The sequence below is a fragment of the Rhodamnia argentea genome, chromosome 9, assembly GCF_020921035.1.
Source record: "Rhodamnia argentea isolate NSW1041297 chromosome 9, ASM2092103v1, whole genome shotgun sequence".
Lineage (NCBI taxonomy): Eukaryota > Viridiplantae > Streptophyta > Magnoliopsida > Myrtales > Myrtaceae > Rhodamnia > Rhodamnia argentea.
Window position 1 is genome coordinate 17,582,230 of NC_063158.1, and position 19,161 is coordinate 17,601,390.

At 39.3% G+C, this 19,161-nt stretch overlaps 1 protein-coding gene across 1 annotated transcript; it reads right to left on the bottom strand.

Annotated features, from left to right (window-relative positions):
- Nucleotides 1-3,670: 3,670 nt before the first annotated feature.
- On the bottom strand, nt 3,671-8,093 carry LOC115754393 (protein PIN-LIKES 3-like). Its single transcript, XM_030693393.2, has 11 exons — nt 7,813-8,093; nt 7,469-7,647; nt 6,750-6,829; nt 6,543-6,667; nt 6,247-6,368; nt 5,724-5,963; nt 5,410-5,502; nt 4,604-4,704; nt 4,392-4,444; nt 4,096-4,281; nt 3,671-3,829 (listed from the first exon to the last, which is right to left on the bottom strand). The coding sequence occupies exons 2-11, from the start codon at nt 7,601-7,603 to the stop codon at nt 3,705-3,707; spliced, it is 1,260 nt and encodes a 419-aa protein (XP_030549253.2). The 5' UTR covers nt 7,604-7,647; nt 7,813-8,093; the 3' UTR covers nt 3,671-3,704.
- Nucleotides 8,094-19,161: the final 11,068 nt, after the last annotated feature.

The window sequence follows — 19,161 nt, forward strand, 5'->3', positions numbered from 1 at the left end:
CTTTCCTTACTTCTCTTTCTCACACATCCTTTCTTTATAATAAATTTTTTTACTTTCTTTTTAATTTTTTGATTTATTTTCCTTTTTTGTCTTTTTTTTTTTATTTCCTCCTCGTTCCTTCATCCTTCGCGATCGACGATGGCTGGTCACCCGGCGGGACGGGTCGCACATGCAAAAACGACGCGTCGGGTAGGGGAGGGTGAGGTGGGCTTCACGTGGCGTCGTTTAGCTCGGGGGAGAGGGATGGGATGGGGCGGTATCCTGAATGTGGGCGTACAATCGGTCCCCGAGGTGTCGTTTTAGTGGGAACCGTTGGTGCTGCCGTTGTCGTTTTGGGGCTCTCAACTTGAATTCGGGCTGATCAAGGATATTCAATCGATGACACCCTTATTTTGGAGCAAGAGCCAGCTTAGAGTCATCGCTTATCGCGTTCCTCGCTGACTAAAAGGGAAATTAATCCACAAAATTTTTGAAAAATTACAAAAATCGTTTATGTCAACATCGAGTTACCCGTGGCACACACGTCAGCGGCTTTCGAACGGAATTGGCCATGATGTCTATATTGACAAATTATTAAAAAATTTAGGACTGAATTGACATCCACACAATATACTGATGACATTTAGGCCATGTTGAGTGATCATTAAGTCAACACTAAACCTAAAGTGTCTTCACCTTGTGTGATTACTCAAAATATTCCTTTTGAGAGCTTGGCCCAAGTGGTTCAGGTCAGGTCGCTACGGTAATTGCAGCCTCAATCTCCATAATTAAAAGGGATACAAAGAAACATGCTCGAGTCTGGTCGTTCCAATAACTGCAACCACGATCTCCAGAATTAAAATGGATACAAATAACTGGCAATAAAGACGTAGAATAATGGAGATAGCCAATAGCCACATGACTATTCTCAGTTTCCAAGTAATTACTCATTGAAATTTATATGACGTTCTCTTTGAAATTTGACCAAAAAATTGTGAGGGGTCATTCAGAAATGAGATTGAGATATGTCATTTGATATGCTTCGAGAGGTCGGTAAAAGATCCGGATTTGGGTTTTATTTGGAGAAAAGTTGTCTTCGATTTACCCCTATGCTAGTTTGGTGCTCCTGCTTGGGCTTTGAGTGTATTTAACTCAATTTTGTTTGCATGTAGCTAAATTAGACTTTCTCTTAGGGGCTATTCTTTTCTACATATCTCGTTAGTAGAAACTTTCTCCATTCCGAGCTTTGATTGATGTGTTACAAACGTGCAAGTTGGCGTGGTTTAATATTTAGTGGTTTTTCTTTTTTGGGGTCGGAATATTTAGTTGTTTAGTTAGTCCGGCTTTTTTGGCCTAGTACATTCATTGGGGAGGCAAATACTTCCAACAAATAAGCCAACTTTGATGTAATTTCATCGCGGGTTTTTCAAAAAAATCGTGTGGCTAATTCATCGATTATGTTCAGCTAACCGTCCAGTATACGAAGAACCGAGAAAGAGTATCACCATAGAGATCTTGAGAAACCTATGAAACGAGAGATAGTAGACTTAGACAATTCTTAGGATTTTTCCATCACAATCACCTTCTTTATACCAATAAATTTAATCACTCGCCATCCAACCGACTACGATCATGCTAATTTGATCTATAGGCCCCTTTGCAATCCATATGTTATGTGAGCTCAATTGACTAGGAGCAACCGTTATATTATAGACGGACGCTTTGGCAAAAGCTCCATATTTATTATCTTCGGGCGAATCTTCCTTCAAATAAACCGTCTGCAAATGAAAGCATATAGTTTAAGCTATTAGATAGGGAAAAGTTCAAATGGCATATTTGTAATAGTCTTAAACCTCTTAATGCGTCTTAAGTGGGTTGTAAATGGGTTCACAATGAATCCATTTATAACCCATTTATTTTGGCTTATTTATTTTATGGACCCATTATCCTAACTTGCTAAGTTTGTTATAACCAATTTATGACCCATTTAAATGCTTATAATTTATTAAATGAAATTTGGGCCCGTTTTGACAATTCTATTTAAGATAATGTCCACTTTAGGTATTTTTTTTTTGACAAAAAAAGCCCTAACTTTAGGCCATTATTTGAATTTTCTTTTATAAATTTATTTTTTATTTCTTTTCTTTTTTTTTGTTTCGCTATGGCTGGTAACAGTTGCTGGGGCCTCAACGATGGCCGCGTGATCCTTGTTGTGGCCGATGAGGGCTTTCAGGCCCTCGCGTTGCTGACCACAATGAAAAGAAAAAAATGAAATGAAAAAGAAATGTAAAAAATTTCTAAAAAATTAAGCTTTCTTTAAATTATTGAAAAAATGTCCACGTTAGCGAGCATGTGCCATGTAGGATGGCCTATGCCACTTTATCAATTTTTGGCCAAAGTTGGCGGGAAGAACCACGTTGGCAAATTGTCAAAAGATTTAGGGCTAAATTAGCCAAAATGAAAGCTTTAAATCTGAATTGGCATCCAAAACAATTGATTTACGACTTTTTTGGTAATTTTTCCTACGGATGTTTTGGGCCATTCCTTGTGTATTCCCTTGGAGGCTCGCACCACCACGTCACATTAATTGACGACTCCACCGGGAAGGTATAAGTTTATTTTTCTGGAAAATAAATTTAATGTGTTTTTTTATTTTTGAGAGACGAAAAAGCTGAAGTAAAGAATTAGACGTTAGCTGAGTTGATGAAATCCATGTGCCTTAGACAGTTAAACCGATGAGGTCCAGGTTCGAATCTCCCTAGCCGTGTCTTGGGGGACTTAACCGATGGCATTGGCGCTCCTACCCCCACCATCCCGAGGAATAGTCCATTGCACGTGAGAAACCTCGGTTATAAAAAAAAAAAAAGTAAAGAATTAGACCGACCCAAAGATCAAATGTCTAAGGTCTGAAAATAGTGGTGAGTATGATTGCAAGGAATTCAAACATTTTTTGTGCAGATAATGAAATCAGGATGACAAGACCATTTCCCAATAGACCACAGCAACATAGAGTTGCTGAGAGGATGATCAAAACCCCTGAAAGACCATGCCGAAAGTATGAGGACATATACATGATTACCCAAGACGTTTTTGGCGATGTGGTTAATACAACACCGTATCTAATCAACAGTGGACCTTTAGTTCCACTTTATTTCAAGCTACTAGAAGAAGAATGGACTGAAAGGAAGGTGAATATCTCGGATCTGATCGGGTAATTTTCAAGATTTCAATTTGTATATTAGCAACAACAACATGGATTCTAGCATAATGACATAAAATATTTTGATTTTAACGTAAAACTCATGATTTCTACACCATAAGCGTAGATCTCGTAGTTCATTTTCACATAATAACGGCCATGATATGTGTAGATCTAGGATTTCACTTCGACAACACAACGGTCTAAGACATGCATGAATCGTAAAGCCTCTTTCGACGGCACGACAACCTTAAACATGCATAAATTCCGCGTCTCAATTCGATGGCAGAACAGCCTAATCGACAGATATAGGGTTTATATTGACGGAGGAACATTTTAAACTTGCATGATTGATGGTGGGAGGTGAGTTAGTTCGGTATCTTCGTACGGCGAATATTGGTACATCAATCAAATTAAGGTTGATAATTTCGAATAAAAGTTAGTAAGTTTACTATGGAAGTATCCCACGAAAATAAAAATGTTTAAAGGTTATGAGAAGGGAAAATGAAAAACGAATTGAATGTGCTTATGCGACGATCCACATGAAGAATGTAGACCACAGTGTGAGGCTCAAGGATGCCACGGCGTATGTCCAAAACAAAATGATCGAACATTCACTCTCCCCTGCTTCCAGCAGCTGCGTGATCGTACCTGCAACAATTTCGCAAGGCAGAATCAGTGCTAGAGCCGTATGCTGCAGTGGATCATTGCAGTTCTGATCTGGTTCGTTCTGCTAGAAGGTGAGATTGACATGATAATGTTTGTGTTTCGAAGAGACCGCAAAAAGTTTAAAGTGGGTCTGCCTCTGTCCTCATGCATGCTGAGAGAAGGTTGGCAAATGGATAAATTGTTTCCACAAATCACAGATAGAGAGAGAGAGAGAGAGAGAGAGAGAGAGAGAGAAAGAGATGACCTACCGACATTCATTGCGGGTGGAAGGGCATATTGAAGCATGAGGGTAAACTGATATAGCGCGTCTGATCCGACCAAGCCATAACGGTGAGCAGCTTTAACGACACCGATACCGATCAATGGCAAGGCGATATACCTGATCGCGATAACCCCTATAATGACTACCGGGCTAACTTTCGGTCTCTTCAAACCTGATTTGTCAAAGAGAATACGATGATTTTTGTATCGGTGCTGTCACTCGATCCTGGAAGTACTGGTAAAACTGTTTGAGCCATTTATCAAACTCGCCTTCAAACTTTACCTCTTAAAAGATTGGCACCAATTATCAGAGTGATACATGGAATTGCAGCCTCCCTGTGCAATCATACATAGAAGTAATTAGAGGATGTGAAATTACTTTTTTAAATAGGCAAGAAACAGATGTGTGGAATTTCATGCAAGACGCTCTCTGGTTACTGAAGACCAGGCTACTCTGATGAGAAGCAGCACAAACTCTTGTCATGAAAATCTTACCCTAGCAAATCTGTTGCGGCGTAGATAACGCGCAGAGGAGCATCATCACCAATTATGAGTTTCCGGATTGGAGATGCTACCCCAATGATGAAACCGATAATCTGAAGAAGGAAAAGTATGAGCCAGCCACATTAGTGAATGTTTCTTGCTGGCACGCAAGTGCTGCATGAGGAACGGATGGCATGCTGCTCGTCAATTCACTAAACTTCAATGCACTTAAACACTATACAGAGTAGCTTGTGTCTTAAATGTCTCTCGAGGCCTGTTTTCAAAGCCTATACAGTTATATGGTTAGAGAGATCATAAAGGGAGAATAGAGTTATATCTACCTGTTATCTCATTGATTTCGTAATCTTTCTGTGATTTCATTATGCGTTTAGAGTACAAAGCACTAGTCAATTGGAAAATGTAAGAGGCCAGTGCGACTGATAGACGGACCCGACTGATATAGAGTCAATCATGCTTTGAGTCGTCTTGTAAGATGTATACTTTTGCAGACAATTAAGGTATAAACAATCAGTTGAGTCATTACACAGGCACATAGTCTAACCAAATTTCAGCAGATTTTTAGTGAAATTATGCAGATCATATTCAGAATGCAATCTCATATGCATCCTAACATTCTAACACATCCTTTGCAAAATCGGAACTCCGATGTCATGAACCATGCATTTAAAAGCTGTGAGAAGTCAGCCTGGGATAGCAATGTCCAACTGCTCTAACTTTTCCTGGCCAACGAAAGAGGGCCGTAATTTTGTATCCCTTTTTTGGCTTGCTTTGACGAGTAACAGGCAGTGTGAGCATACCACTGCAATTGTAGAAGGTGCAAACAACTTCTTTATGTCGATATACTCTGTGATAGTCGTCATATGCTGTCTGATCTTCTTGAAGAATGATATCTAACAAAAGAATGAAAGCAAGTAAAATTCATCAAGGTTGTGCAAACACGTAGGACAATTACATAACACACTAGTAATGCAAAAGGTATAACAGAGGTGCTTGCTTTTTGTTGGAGAGTACATATCAAATGGTCAGCACCCTATGGAAACAGTATTTAACACTGGAGGTTGTTTGCAGTACTTAAAAAATCGATGTCGTTGAAGAATTTAAAGTCAAGAACCTTTGTTCTTCCGTCGAACCTCGTTTGGTAAATTTCATCTTGGCTAATGCAGTCCTTAGGGCTTGGAGAATCCTCTGGAGCAAGTAATGGTTCTGTGATGATCTCTGGAAGTCCACCTGAAGTTACACCATTGTCATTTAGGCTTGCCATGGAGTCCTTCGGGTCCGTTTCTTCAGCTCTCTTCTCTGCAGATATCCTCATGAGTGTGTACACGTAGGACCATATGTACACGGCGCCCATCTGAAGATGAAAATGAGACGATTCAATAACTAAGATGAAAGGGACTGTACAGAGAACTAAAAGGAAGCAAATCAAATGCAAGTTTTGGTAAATGTCGACATACTTTTTATTGGTAGTATGATCTATCTGTATCTTTGTGACCAACAAGTTAGATTAGACAGAGAGCAAATATATTACTTCGACTATCCACCACTTACGGCAACTTGATCGTCGGACATTGAAACTTTAAAGTACGGGTCGAGGGATTTGACGAAAAAGACAAAAGTGTGATAGAAAGGAATACCGCCATAGACAGGGAAGCATATGCCTTGCCATTAGTAGAGCAGGTGGATGAATCACCAAATGGACTATTTGTCTCGGCACAGACAGCAGGAATTATAATCAAGGGCAAGTTTCCCAAGTTTCCTAAGAAAATGAACAACGATCTATGGTGGTAAATCGTAAAAATTAAAGAGGCGAATCGAATTTCAGAACGATCATATCGCTACAAGTAATATGCTTTCTGGATTTGGAAAATTGTAATATTTTCAACCCGCTATAACTATATATTCCGGAAGAGAATGTTCCAGATACACATACCTGCTGCACAGCAACCGATAACAAGGCTTCGGAGATGCTGGGGAGTCCTTGTGAGTTTTATCAATACCCAAGCGAGAGCTGAGCCAATGATGAACGTGAGAAGAATGTTCACCGGCATGAACCATCTAAAACAATTGAACGACAAAGAATTCATCAGCTCTTGTACTAGGATGTTTCCGGTAGCTTCAAAGGGGGGGTTAAACTCACAAGGTAGCCAAACTGCTGAGTGTAATCGTGTCGGCCAAGTTGCCTGCTATCAACGATGGACTGAATACGTAGAACACCAACTGCTCATGAATGATTGAATCAGTACATACTGTGGCCGTTAAGGACCCCCTAACAAAATGAAGCCCATCCGGATTTCTGAGCAATGACCGATTCATTGCCTACCAAGAAGCCCGAAACAGCTTCCTTACAACAGAAAGGCCATGAAGCACTTGAAGGATCTCTCTCTCATTATTATCTGTTCACATACAATGATGTCGAGGATTTGGAAATTGCAGACTAGCCAAAGCCTCTCCTGAGTCCCATCATTGTCAAACATAACACCAGAGAAGCATACTGCTTACTAAAGAAATCTTTCGGAGTTTGAGAATTTTATGCCTGCTCTCTGTATTATAGAGAAACAAGTATCTAACAATTTCTTCTTATCCCCTTAAGGGAAATTGGCACGTAAAGTTTTTCAGAAGGTGAAGAAGATTGAAAGTAAACTTTACACTAGTGGTTTTTCAGAGTTGGAAAAAGATGGAGCTTAAGTCGGTCAAGAAAGAATGTTTGACACCAGTGTTGTTACAAATTTGACATTGGCTTTTTGCTAAATTGTCAAGACAGAAGCAGGTGATCATTCTGCGAAGTGCTTCTCCAAAAATGAAGCATGAGGAGAGAAGAATTACATTATAAATGCAGTGAGTGCACAGAGAACTCACATTATTCATGTGTTGCTTAGCATCGTGCCCCAAGAGATTTAAGCGGTCCATCGCGAGAAATGAGCCAACAGCAGTAACCAAGAGTACCTTCAGAACTGGCATCAAGGCTACAACGAACAGATCGAGAACACCCATTGAAACTGTTTCTTTCAACCTCAGGTAGAATCTCTCCTACCCACCTAATAAAATAAGAGAACAAGAGATGGTTCAGATCTCTCATGAAAACTTCTATAGCGCATCTGATGCTGCGTTTGTATTTTACTTTCACTGCTTCAAATGTTCCACACAAAAGGAACATTCTCTAGCTTCCAAACTTCCCACAGAACAAACCAATTCCTACATACAAACATGCGGATTCGTTCCAAAATATGCATGCTCTGGATCAAGGTTGCAGCTGAAAATTCTGAACTCTTCCAGACAAAAAAAAGTGTCGACTATGCCGTCACACAGAACACGAAAACATATTCACGACACCTGAACATGTAAAGAAAGTTGGTGACATACATGTAAAGGAACTAGTGAGGAAAGATGCACTCACTCACTCCCAATTCTTGCACAAATTCAAGCGTTCATGGGCTTGACTGATTCTTACAAGAATGGCAAATTTAGCAGACGTTTGCTTATGAAGAAAGATGCTCTTCTCTGACTTCTGGCAACAAGTTGATAAAACAGATTAAGGTTGAGGTGGAATGCAGTGGAAAAGTTGGAATCGAGGACTTGCCTTCAATCAGCAATCAATGATTGGAAGCATGACATCCAAAATACGCACAGCGCTTGGTGTCTTCAACCGCCGGTCAGTCTAAAGCAGACAAATTGTTCCCACTCCACAACGTTTGAGTTTGCACCATATAAGTCGAGAGACTCCATGGAACTGTGTCCACCAGTCCAGACACAGACCACGTTAACTTTCACGAAAGAGAGATTGTTGACGTAACGTAAGTCTACGACAATGATTCATTTATTGACTAGATTTTCCTCCATTTTTGATTGAATTTTTAAAAGAATTAATGCCACAAAAAACTCCCAAATAGTTATACCTGTGACAAACTTAACTCAAATTATTTTTTTTTCAAAAAATACAAATTGGTACATATGTGATGAACTTATCCAAACAAATTTTTTGACTACCGAAAACCCTAAACTGGTACGCATCATGTAACAAATTCACCCTCTTTTAGTTTCTATTAAATTTGGTTAATACCATGAAAACACCAAACTGGTACATGTGACAAACGAAGGGTAAAAAAATAAAATGGTATATCCGTCAACCATTACGTGCCATTTAACTTAGTATTTTAATAGTAAAATTTAATGGAAATTAACAAAAGATAAATTTATCACGGATATACCATTTTGGATTTTTTTATAGTAAAAAAATTAATTTTTGGTAAATTTATCAAGGGCGTACCAGTTTAGAATTTTTCGTGGTATTAACCCACACAACCCACTTACCAACTTAATTAACAAAGCGTATGAGTGAAAGTCAATTTCTAAGATTCGATTTGCCAAAAAAGAAATTCTGTTCCTTGGATGGAAAGTATGTAATTTCGTTAGTAAGTTTTATACATTGATGGAAAGTAAAAAGTGACTGTGATTTCTTAGTCCCTATCAATTAGGAATAGCATCATTACATTTACCATCCAAGAACCGATAGTAAATTACCACAATTCTTTAAGTTTACAAGTGAGTGTATAAGTTCTTAATAAATTACAAAATGAAATAAAAATTCTATCGTCCACAAACCCAATAGTAAATTACGACTTGTTTTTAAATTTCACAAGCGGGTCTAACTGTTTATAACTAAACAATGAAATAAAAATTCTACCGTCTCCCAAAAAACTGTCAAAAAAGTTCAATTTATTACGTTTTTGCCAATTTAGTCATAAACATTTTAATTTTGCAAATTTAATCCTAAAGCTTTTCATTTTTTTCCAATTTAATTATAAACCTTTTAATTTTGCCAATTCAATCCTAAACTTTTTCATTTTTTGCTAATTCAGTCCTTTCGATCAATTTAGGAAGAAGAAATGCTTACGTGGATTCCTAATCAACCCTGGCCGTCCCATGTGGATGGTTTGGTGCTAACATGGATGCCGGAAATTAAAAAGGGTGACCTTTGCTTTTGTTTTTTTACCTTGTGTTTGTTTCTGGGCAAATTGCCCTAAATCAGAATATATCAGAGCCCTTCTTTGCTCACCACAAATCCACCTCTCAACAACGGATGACGGGCCACGGCTGTCGGATGCTCGACGATACTCACGCCCTTCACGGCGACTCCGTCAGCCATACCCCCTAATTCCTTGAGAAGAGCCGACGACTCTTGACGACGCATCGGGAGATTTTCATGAGCAGCTCGCAGGGACCTCGATGATGATGACTTGGCGGAGAGCACGAGCCACGGTCGCACGGTTTGTCGAGACCCGATTCACCGATACCCAGTCCCTAGCGAGTTTTTGTCACTTGGCCTTAGGGCAATCTATTTTGCTCTGGCGCTTGCTTTTCTGCTGGTTATGTTTTATGTTTCACGTATTATTTCTCGTCTGCTCATGAGTCGAAATCAAGAAGGCGAAAATGAAACATTTTTTTTTTCCTCCATTTTTTTTTTCATGCCCGTGCTCCTGACATCGAGACTCTACCCAACCATATGCCAATAGATAAATAAAAAGGTTCAATCCGGAGGGAACATTCACAAGCCCTATTGTTTTTTTTATTTTTTGTAACCAAGATTTCTCACGTGCATTGGACTATTCCTCGGGATGGTGGGGGGTTTTGCCAATACCACCAAGTAAGTCCCCTAAGACGTGATCGCTGGAAATCGAACATGGGACCTCATCGGTTTACTCATAAGCCCAAATTTGATTACCACTTGTTTCTATAATTTGCAAGTGGGCACCTCACTATTTGTACGTTACCAATAAAATAGCAATTTTATCGTCCACGAATCCAATATAAACTATTGCTTGTTTTTATTTTACAAGTGGAAATGTAACTGTTCGTAATGAAACAGCGATTTGATCTTAAACAAACCAATAACAGATCACATTTTGGTTATTTTATTTTACAAGTGACGCATATTTCTGATTGTAGAGTAGGAATGCGTACATAGTTTACTAGTGGCGTCCTTAGCCACCTTACTTAGGAATGGAACAACTATTTTACCATTGTAAGTCAGGGGAAAAGTATACTAGAAGTGCCATAACTTGTGTACTTGAGTGCCATAACTTTCAAAACGTTCACTTAAGTGCTGTAATTTTCAAAAATCGTTCACTTGAGTGTTACGCCGGAGCAAAATCGTTCACTTGAGTGTTACAATAACTTTTTCGGCGTGCCACGTCAACTTTTCGGTGTGCCACGTCAACTTTCCGGCATCTACAGTAACTTTTCCGGCATGCTACAATAACTTTTCCGGCGCCACGTCAACTTTTCCGGTTGCCACGTCAACATGGCACTCAAGTGAACGATTTTTAAAAGTTGTGGCACTTAAGTGAACGTTTTGAAAGTTATGGCACTCAAGTGAATGCCGTACAAAAGTTATGGCACTTCTAATGTACTTTTCCCGTAAGTCAGCGGTTGTTACATACGAACGAAATAACATTCTTATAGATTTTTGACATTGTTGCAGTTTTGTGAGTAGTGTTTATTAGTCGGTTCAACTGTCGGTAAGTTATCAATGGAACAACAAATGTACCATCTTCAAACCCACCAATAGACTACCAACCATCTTCAAACCCACCAGTTTTGTGAGTAGTGTTTATTAGTCGGTTCAACTGTTAGTAAGTTATCAATGGAACAACAAATGTACCATCTTCGAACCCACCAGTAGACTACCAAGCGTTTGTAGAGTTACAACTAGCGTGTATGTTTCGATAGTAAACTATGAGTACTTTCACGCTATAATTGTCTTACCACAGTGAGTTACTAGTAGGTTTTGCATATTGTTCTAATTTTACGAGCACCGATAGACCTGTCAAATGGATGGGTTGGATCGCAAATGATCCGGCATATATTGACTTATTTAAACCGTCGTGGCCCACTTCCATGCAATACAAATTTAGCGACTCACACCGACCCGACCCATATTACTAAAACACTTTAATATATAATTCTTTTTTTGGTTGGATACATAATATAATTTGTTTCTTATAAATTTCTACTTTTTGTTTTTTATTTATTTTTTCTTTTTTTAAGGAAATCGTCGGATTTCTTTCTTCCTTCGTTGGTTCTTGAACAGATTCTGGAGATGACCTATAGTCGAAAATTGGCGACCAGCAATGGCGGCCGACGACAAGCCATCCGTGATCGGCGGCGGCCGATGATAATAAACAATTTTAAAAAATAAAAAATCAGAAAACTTATTTATGACTCACTTAAGGGAGTTAAGTAATCTATTTATGACCCATTTAAAATTCTTTTAAGACCCATTAAATTGTCGAGTAACCCGTTTATGATTCACTTAAGCTTGTTTTTAAAATTAAATGCAACCCTTTTAATTTTTGTGACCCATTTTGTCATCTCTAGCTGGTCAATTGGAAGCACCAATGAGAAACTAGTTTTGTCGTCCTTTGACCCAATAGTAGATTACGACTTGTGTTTAGTAAATGATCACTTTGTGTTTACCATTTACAAATGTGCGTACATTTCGGGATAAGTACACTAGAAGTGCCATAACTTTGAAAAAGTGTTCACTTAAATGCCACTCATTGATTTGGCACGCCGGAAATCCGATATGGACTTATTTTAACATTAAACCTGTGTACGTGGCTTGCCGGAAAAATGAAGTTAGCACTAGAGATGGAAAACAATATCGTATTGAAGAAGAAGTAAACTTATTTAACAATTGGGGCCAAATCAAAAAGAAATCGGTGAAGAACCCTAACCCTAATTGCGCCTCCTGTTTGAAATTCTTCCAATTGGGAGCTTTTCACCTCATTATATTTGCAATGGCAAGTCGAACTAGGAGAAGCGGGTCAAGATTTTACGAGCAAAGCGAAGATGAATGTCCAAGTTGCTGCTATTGTGGGCTTCGGAGTCCAACAAGAATAGCGTGGACGCGAGACAATCCCGGGCAAAGGTTTGTTGGATGCGGTAGTTATAGAGAAGGCTTCAATTATGGATATTTCGGGTGGGTCAATGGAAAATTTCCAAACCAAGCAATGAAGGTCATCTTGCAGCTATTGGAAGGACGTGGCAAAGCTCGACCCGTGTCGCCGGATGAGGTGGACGATGCTGACTCAATGCAAGCAAAAATCAAGGGTCTGGAATCGTTGGTCAATCATTTGCAAAAATAAGTTTTAAGGATGAAAATTCAAAGGGATACTTTTCGAGTGTTGCTTGTGTTGTTGGTAATGGCTGTGGTTTGGTTTGTGTTTGTAAGCAAGATTGGTTCTCGGAAGAACCAATTTAGTCTTCCATAGTATAAGAATAATGAAATGAGTTTTAGTATTTGAAGCAATGACTGTTAGTTTTTGGATGTTGTTCCCTAATCGGCCAATGACAGTGGCCTATTTTGGAGTGTTACCTTAGTAGATGGCGTTGTGCTCGATCTTGTGGATTGATAATCTCATTGAATGAGCAATAGGGATAGTTTGGATCTTGGGGCTGGTTTGGATATTGATGATGCAATATGTGCATAACTTTTGGCTTATACAAGAATATAAATGACTTGCATCATGTCTACAATAGTTGCTGCAGCAAGAACAAATGTTTTTTGCATTTTTCTTGAAAGATTTTGCATTTCTTTGGTGGAAATGGCAGTCTTTATGATTTTACTGATTGAGCAATTTGTTTGTGGTCCAATTTATGCATTATATTTGCTTCAATGGACGAGAAATGTAAGGCATACATGTGTAGAACAGTTTCTGCAGCATCAAGAGATGCTCTCTTTCCATTTCTGTTCGGTAGCTGTTGCTGGATTTTCGTTGGTTCCTATGGTTGTTCAAGTGCGGTACAAGTTGCAAATAACTTTGCGAATGGTCATATGAGTCCTAATTTTTTTCTTAAGTGAACACGTAAGTGCTTAGACTTTGTAAAAGTGAACGGATAGATGCGTTAACTTATTAATAATTGGCTATATTGGTATCACTTTCTCAAATGCATCCTGGCGATAGATTGAGAAATTGACATGCAATATCATTAATATGATGCCAACATCACACCAAATGACTTACATTTGCATCAAATTCACCAATTGCACAAAATGGACCATAAAATCGTGCTTCCTTAAATTGAAACCATGTTGCTGCAGCTTGCAATATAGCAAGCAAAAATTTCAGAATACAACCATATTGCTGTAGCTTACATTTGCATCAAACCATGTTGCTGCAGTGTCCCCTTTATACATGAATTGTGATCCATAATGTACTAACAAAACAGAAAGGCCCTTGCCATAAAAATAGAAACCCACCGAGTTAGCTCCAATAAAAAACAAAAAACCCAACCCCCTCCCACGAAAAAATAGACATAGCATAAATCGCCAGCCCTCAAAACATCCTCACTACTAAAGATCAATAACGCGGTCACATTGAACTGTCTTGAATCGATTCATGAGCCATGCACTCTTTCGGATTGGAACTCTAGGCACATTATCATTAGATGGTGTTTCTTCTTTGACTGTCTTATCTGCTGGAGGATCATTTGATCGAGATGGAGCCGATGTTGGGGTGGGGCCTTTTTTGGTGCTTGCTTTGGAGGTGTGGCCTTGGTACCCTCGGTTTTGGAGCTGCCATTGGCAGCTTCTTCGATCGTACATGGGTTGTTATCGTTTAATTTTTTTTATCGGTGCATGCACTTGACTTCTCGTTCTTGCTTGTGTAGCTTGTCCGGTTGAGTGTCCTTGAGATATTAGTACCTCCGAACTCCTCCTAGGCTACAATACAACCATATTATTAGTTACCATGTTATGAAATAACTTAGAAATACATAATACATACAACTATTCCTTACATAGAAAATAACCATGCCGGTTTTCATGTATGTAAATAATCCATAGCTATGCTCTCTTATCCTTTTCCCAATTATACCATGTATTCGTCTTGGTGCCTCTCTTTGTAAAACCTACATACTTTTTCTAACCTACATAAGGCACATAATTACTTCATGCACCAAGCACATACACTGCATTGTTTTTAACTTAATTTTCATTGTACCCGATCTTTGGGCCCCCTCTTTTGTACATTGTCTGACTCGGTTGGCCCTATGCTTTGTTCGACATTATTACTTTCAACGATTCCCTCACATGCTCCTACAACCTTAGTTGGTGTTTTTGTCACCTACACAATCAAATAACATAACTGATATAATGTAACAACCCGTATATAAAAAAAGAAAATAACCAATTAAATATCTCACTTGAACTTTGCTCTTCCGTGTTGGACCGAGGTGTCCTTGCGCTTTGTCTTGTACCACTACTCCTTATGGTGCCCTAAACTACCTCAGCAGCTTGATTCCGCCTTCTTTTGACTTGAAGAAGTACATAGCATAATTAAACTAAAGCAACAACAAAAAAAAGTCAAAAGTCAAAAGACTAATTGCAAAGTTTACTTAAATTTTGCTCCGCTCTCTTGATTGAGCAGCTCTTGCCCTTGCAGCTTGACTTTGTCTTTTTAAGACCTGTAAAAGTACTTAGCATAATTAATCAAGTGCATCAACAACTTCATCAAAAGCAAGCAATGACCCAACTCACATGAACTTTGGTACTCTGTATCGACTAATTTGTCCCTGCGCTTTGTCCCGCATCGTTGCTTTTTTTGGTGCGCTCACTTACCCCTGCAGCTTGAGTTGGATTTTTGGGAACCTGCAAGATGACATAGCATAATTAATGTAATGCAACAACACATACATAAAAGGAAAATCACCAATCAAATAGGTTACTCCAACATTGCTCCCGTGTGTCGATTGACTAGTCCCCGCGCATTGTTCTATAGCATTGCTTCTTATGTTGTTCTTAGCTGCCCCCGTAGGCCGACTCGTCTTTTTCTAACCTATAAATGATGTAGCATGATTAATGTATTTCAACAACAACAACAAACAAGTGCTTTCGTGCAACAGCTTTCAAACAACTTACTTCAAGTTTGCTTCTCCGCATCGAATGAGTTGTCTCGGCACTTTGTCCTCCAATACCACTTCCCCTGGTGTCCTCACCTGCCCCCGCATCATTACTCGATTGTGTGTTGACTTGCTGTCCTTGTTGGCCGTTCTTTGTTGGACTAACGGTCTTATTATGCCCTTCCCTATGGCATAATGAGCAGTGAATTGTTCCACCAGCCCCGCTCATTCTGTTACCATGAGAGCTCAATATCCTCTAGTCATCTTTTCTTCTTAAGCATTCCAACTTGCTTCCTCATTGGGAGAGGTATTGGGGGTTGATGATTTATTTTCTCCCAAAACTTGTTACTTCTTAGAGGCTACATCATAAATGCATATGAAGCAAGATACTTGCTTTTCTTGTGACAATCGTCCACATAATCTTCTGCATTGAATTGTTGCCTTTTGATTGTAGAAATGGCATGTTAGTTGTTACACCCGAACCCTTTAGAATCAATAACATCCCACGATGGTCGTTAACTTCATAAATTAAACCCGGGATACAACGACGGTATTCTTAAGCGCGATACGAGATGTACAAGCAAAAGGAAACAAAACTCCATATAGTTTAAAACAAGAAGACTCGGGATAACATACGACGATACATATCATAACACTAAATCGGTCTTACGCAATAAACTTACACATGGAATACAATATAGTTGGATTTGGGAATAGATGATACATAACATCAAAAGGGAATACTAACCCAAGACTAATTCCGCTAACCTAGGAGGGTAACCAAAATGTAGGTGTTACTACAACACCTAAACATCGGCCTCACTACGGTCGGTCGATAGTCTCGGCTCCACGTAAATAGGATCGAAATCCAAAGGTGTGCTCTTCTTACTCTCCAGGTCCGGATCAGCCTCGGTGTCCATCCTCGGATCGGTGTCGGGGGGTAGCGCCATAACTCCAACTAGCTCGAGTATCGGTAGCTCCATCTCGGCAAGTCCTATGTTAAAATCGGCCACTACGCTATCTAGGCGAATAGCTCCAGTGAGGTCCACGGCTCCAAGTTCCTCGTCGGGTATGACACACTCCTTAAGTGGCCCAAAATACATATCCCCATCTTGGTAAGTCCAAGCCAAAAAGGTCGAGGGTCTCCGGGAATCGCCTCCCTCGTTCACCCGGATTGTACCAAATTTTCTGTAGTACGCTTGGTTTCTGCCTATTGGGTACTTAGTGACTACGGTCTCAAGGTCCATTGTCATCCCAAAAAGTGGTGGCATGGTAATCGGGTCAAGGCTTAGGGTATGAAAAGTTGATCCCACGATGGGATGAGCTTATAACTCAGCAAGTTAACCCTAAACCTATATTAGGCCAAAAGTACCTCCAGACACTTTTAAAACATACAATACTAAACAAGGGTAAACAAATGGTAATCGATACACTAATCAAAGTCATAAATCATTGGCACTATACACTTTTTATAATTCAAGGATTCAATTACTCAATTAAGACTAAGTTTCGTACTTTAGGCACTCAATAGCTCATAAGCTTATAGGATAGCAATTCACTCATTGTGGTTCCAATTTCGATGGCCATGCCCGCGTATTAACACCTCAGGCTAACATAATTATTGTACCTACGTTAGTACACCTCAGGTTACAATGCCATTCTCGGATCCGCGTTAGTACGTCTTAGATCAAATCCCGCGTTTAACGCATCGGGATATACTCAAACCCCGTGTAGCAACGCATCAGAGTAAAATGTATACATATACTTATAAATCAATCAATCAATGGCTAAACTATTGGAATATGAAATTCCACCATCCAATATACTTAATTCGACCTCCAAGCCTCGAATTTCAATCATTGGATCACATGCCACAACTCAACCATTTATTGCCTTATTGAACTTCATTATCGAGTACCAAGCATCATGATTTAGCCATGGATTTTACATTTTAAGCTCTAAAACAACCAAATACACATTGACCCCAAAAAGGTTTCCACGTCTAGACCTACTCCCAGTAAAAATGACATGATTATATTCATTTTTTTGAGTAACCAACCTTAGATTCATGTTCCTCATGACCTTATGGTCGCATGGGAGAAAATAGAGCTCAATTCGGCCTTCGGACGACTTCAAACGAGCCATTTTCCTTTTGACGTGCGCTGAAAAAGGAAATACGAAATATCGGGTCTTATGACATTTTTCACACGATAACAGCCCTTAAAAATCACCAATTCAAATTCTAAACTGTCTATTAGTAACCTAGAGTCTTAGCAAAGGTTTAAGAACAACTTACCCTTGATTTGAGCAAGTGCAAACCCTAGAGACAACTGGTTAAGTCCATGGTTCCAACAATTGGACATAAATGGCAGATTCGCCCTCTAGGAAAAGTCATGTAAGAACCAACCATTAAACTTCCTAAATCCACATCAAACCTCAACCACTAAACTCCAAACAAACCAAGCTAGGATTTAGAGATTACTTACTACAAGTTTCAAGCATGATCAGCAATTAAATAGCCTCCGAGTTCACGGTTTTGGATTGAAAAAGCAAACTGGTTCGGTTCATGAAGATCAAGCAAAACCAACTATTAAACTCCATCTAATTTTCACTAAACTTCAACATCAACCTCTTAACATGCTAAACTAAGCTTAGGAAGTTTCTTACCTTGAACCAAGCCAAAGAACTCTCCAAAAATAGTCCACAAACTCATGGTTCGGTGCGGGGAACCGGTGGTTGACTTGGTCTCTCGGTGGCTCACGATGTTGTAGCGTTCTCTCGAGTTTCACGGCGATAAATTGCCATGGAACTCACAACAAGGGCTTGAGGGAAAGAGGGGACTTTGGTGATGAGGGTAAAGTGAGAGGAAGAAAGAAAAAAAATGGAAGAGAGAGAGAGAGAGATAATCGGATGAGGAAGAGGAAGAAAGAGGTGGGTTGAGTTCTTCCAAGCTTGCCTAAAGCTTTCTCAAGAAGCTAGCATGCAAGTGGGGGGACAAGAATGACTAGGTGATAGATGGACAAGCTTGAATGATATGTGTAAAAGTGATTGACAAGTTGGAAAGACAAGCTTGATTGATAGTTGCTTTTGGGGTTTTAACTTTTTCACCTCTTGTCCTCTTGCCAATAATTCAAGACAACTTTGAACCACCTTGCCCTTGGATTTTCGGTCACATGGGGGATTTCAAATTGACCATATTGTCCTTGACTAATCTTAGAGGCATGAGCATAAATCGGGGTAAAAGGTAATTTCCAATTCTCAGTCCATTTTCGATCACTTTGGGGTGAATCCTAATCTTAATTGACCTCAATGAGGCGACGTCCAAAATATTACTATTGAAATTCTCGAATATTCGATGTCCCATTTCGAAGTCCAATTCAAGCTCAAAATCCATGAATAGTAATTTCAGTGCATATTAAACTAATGTGTCGGCTTTTAAGAGTTACGCGTATCGACTTATGATTAACGTCACGTTTAAGGATTATTCAAGCCATGACGACTTTGGTTGTCATGTAATTATCGAGGGTTGATCACTAATCCTTAAAGATGCGATCGTCGGGAATTGGTTTAGTTTAATTTGCAAATTATACTTATGGTTAAACAGAATCACCCGTGATCCAATTGTATAACGCCGGCAAATCGTTTTAGGA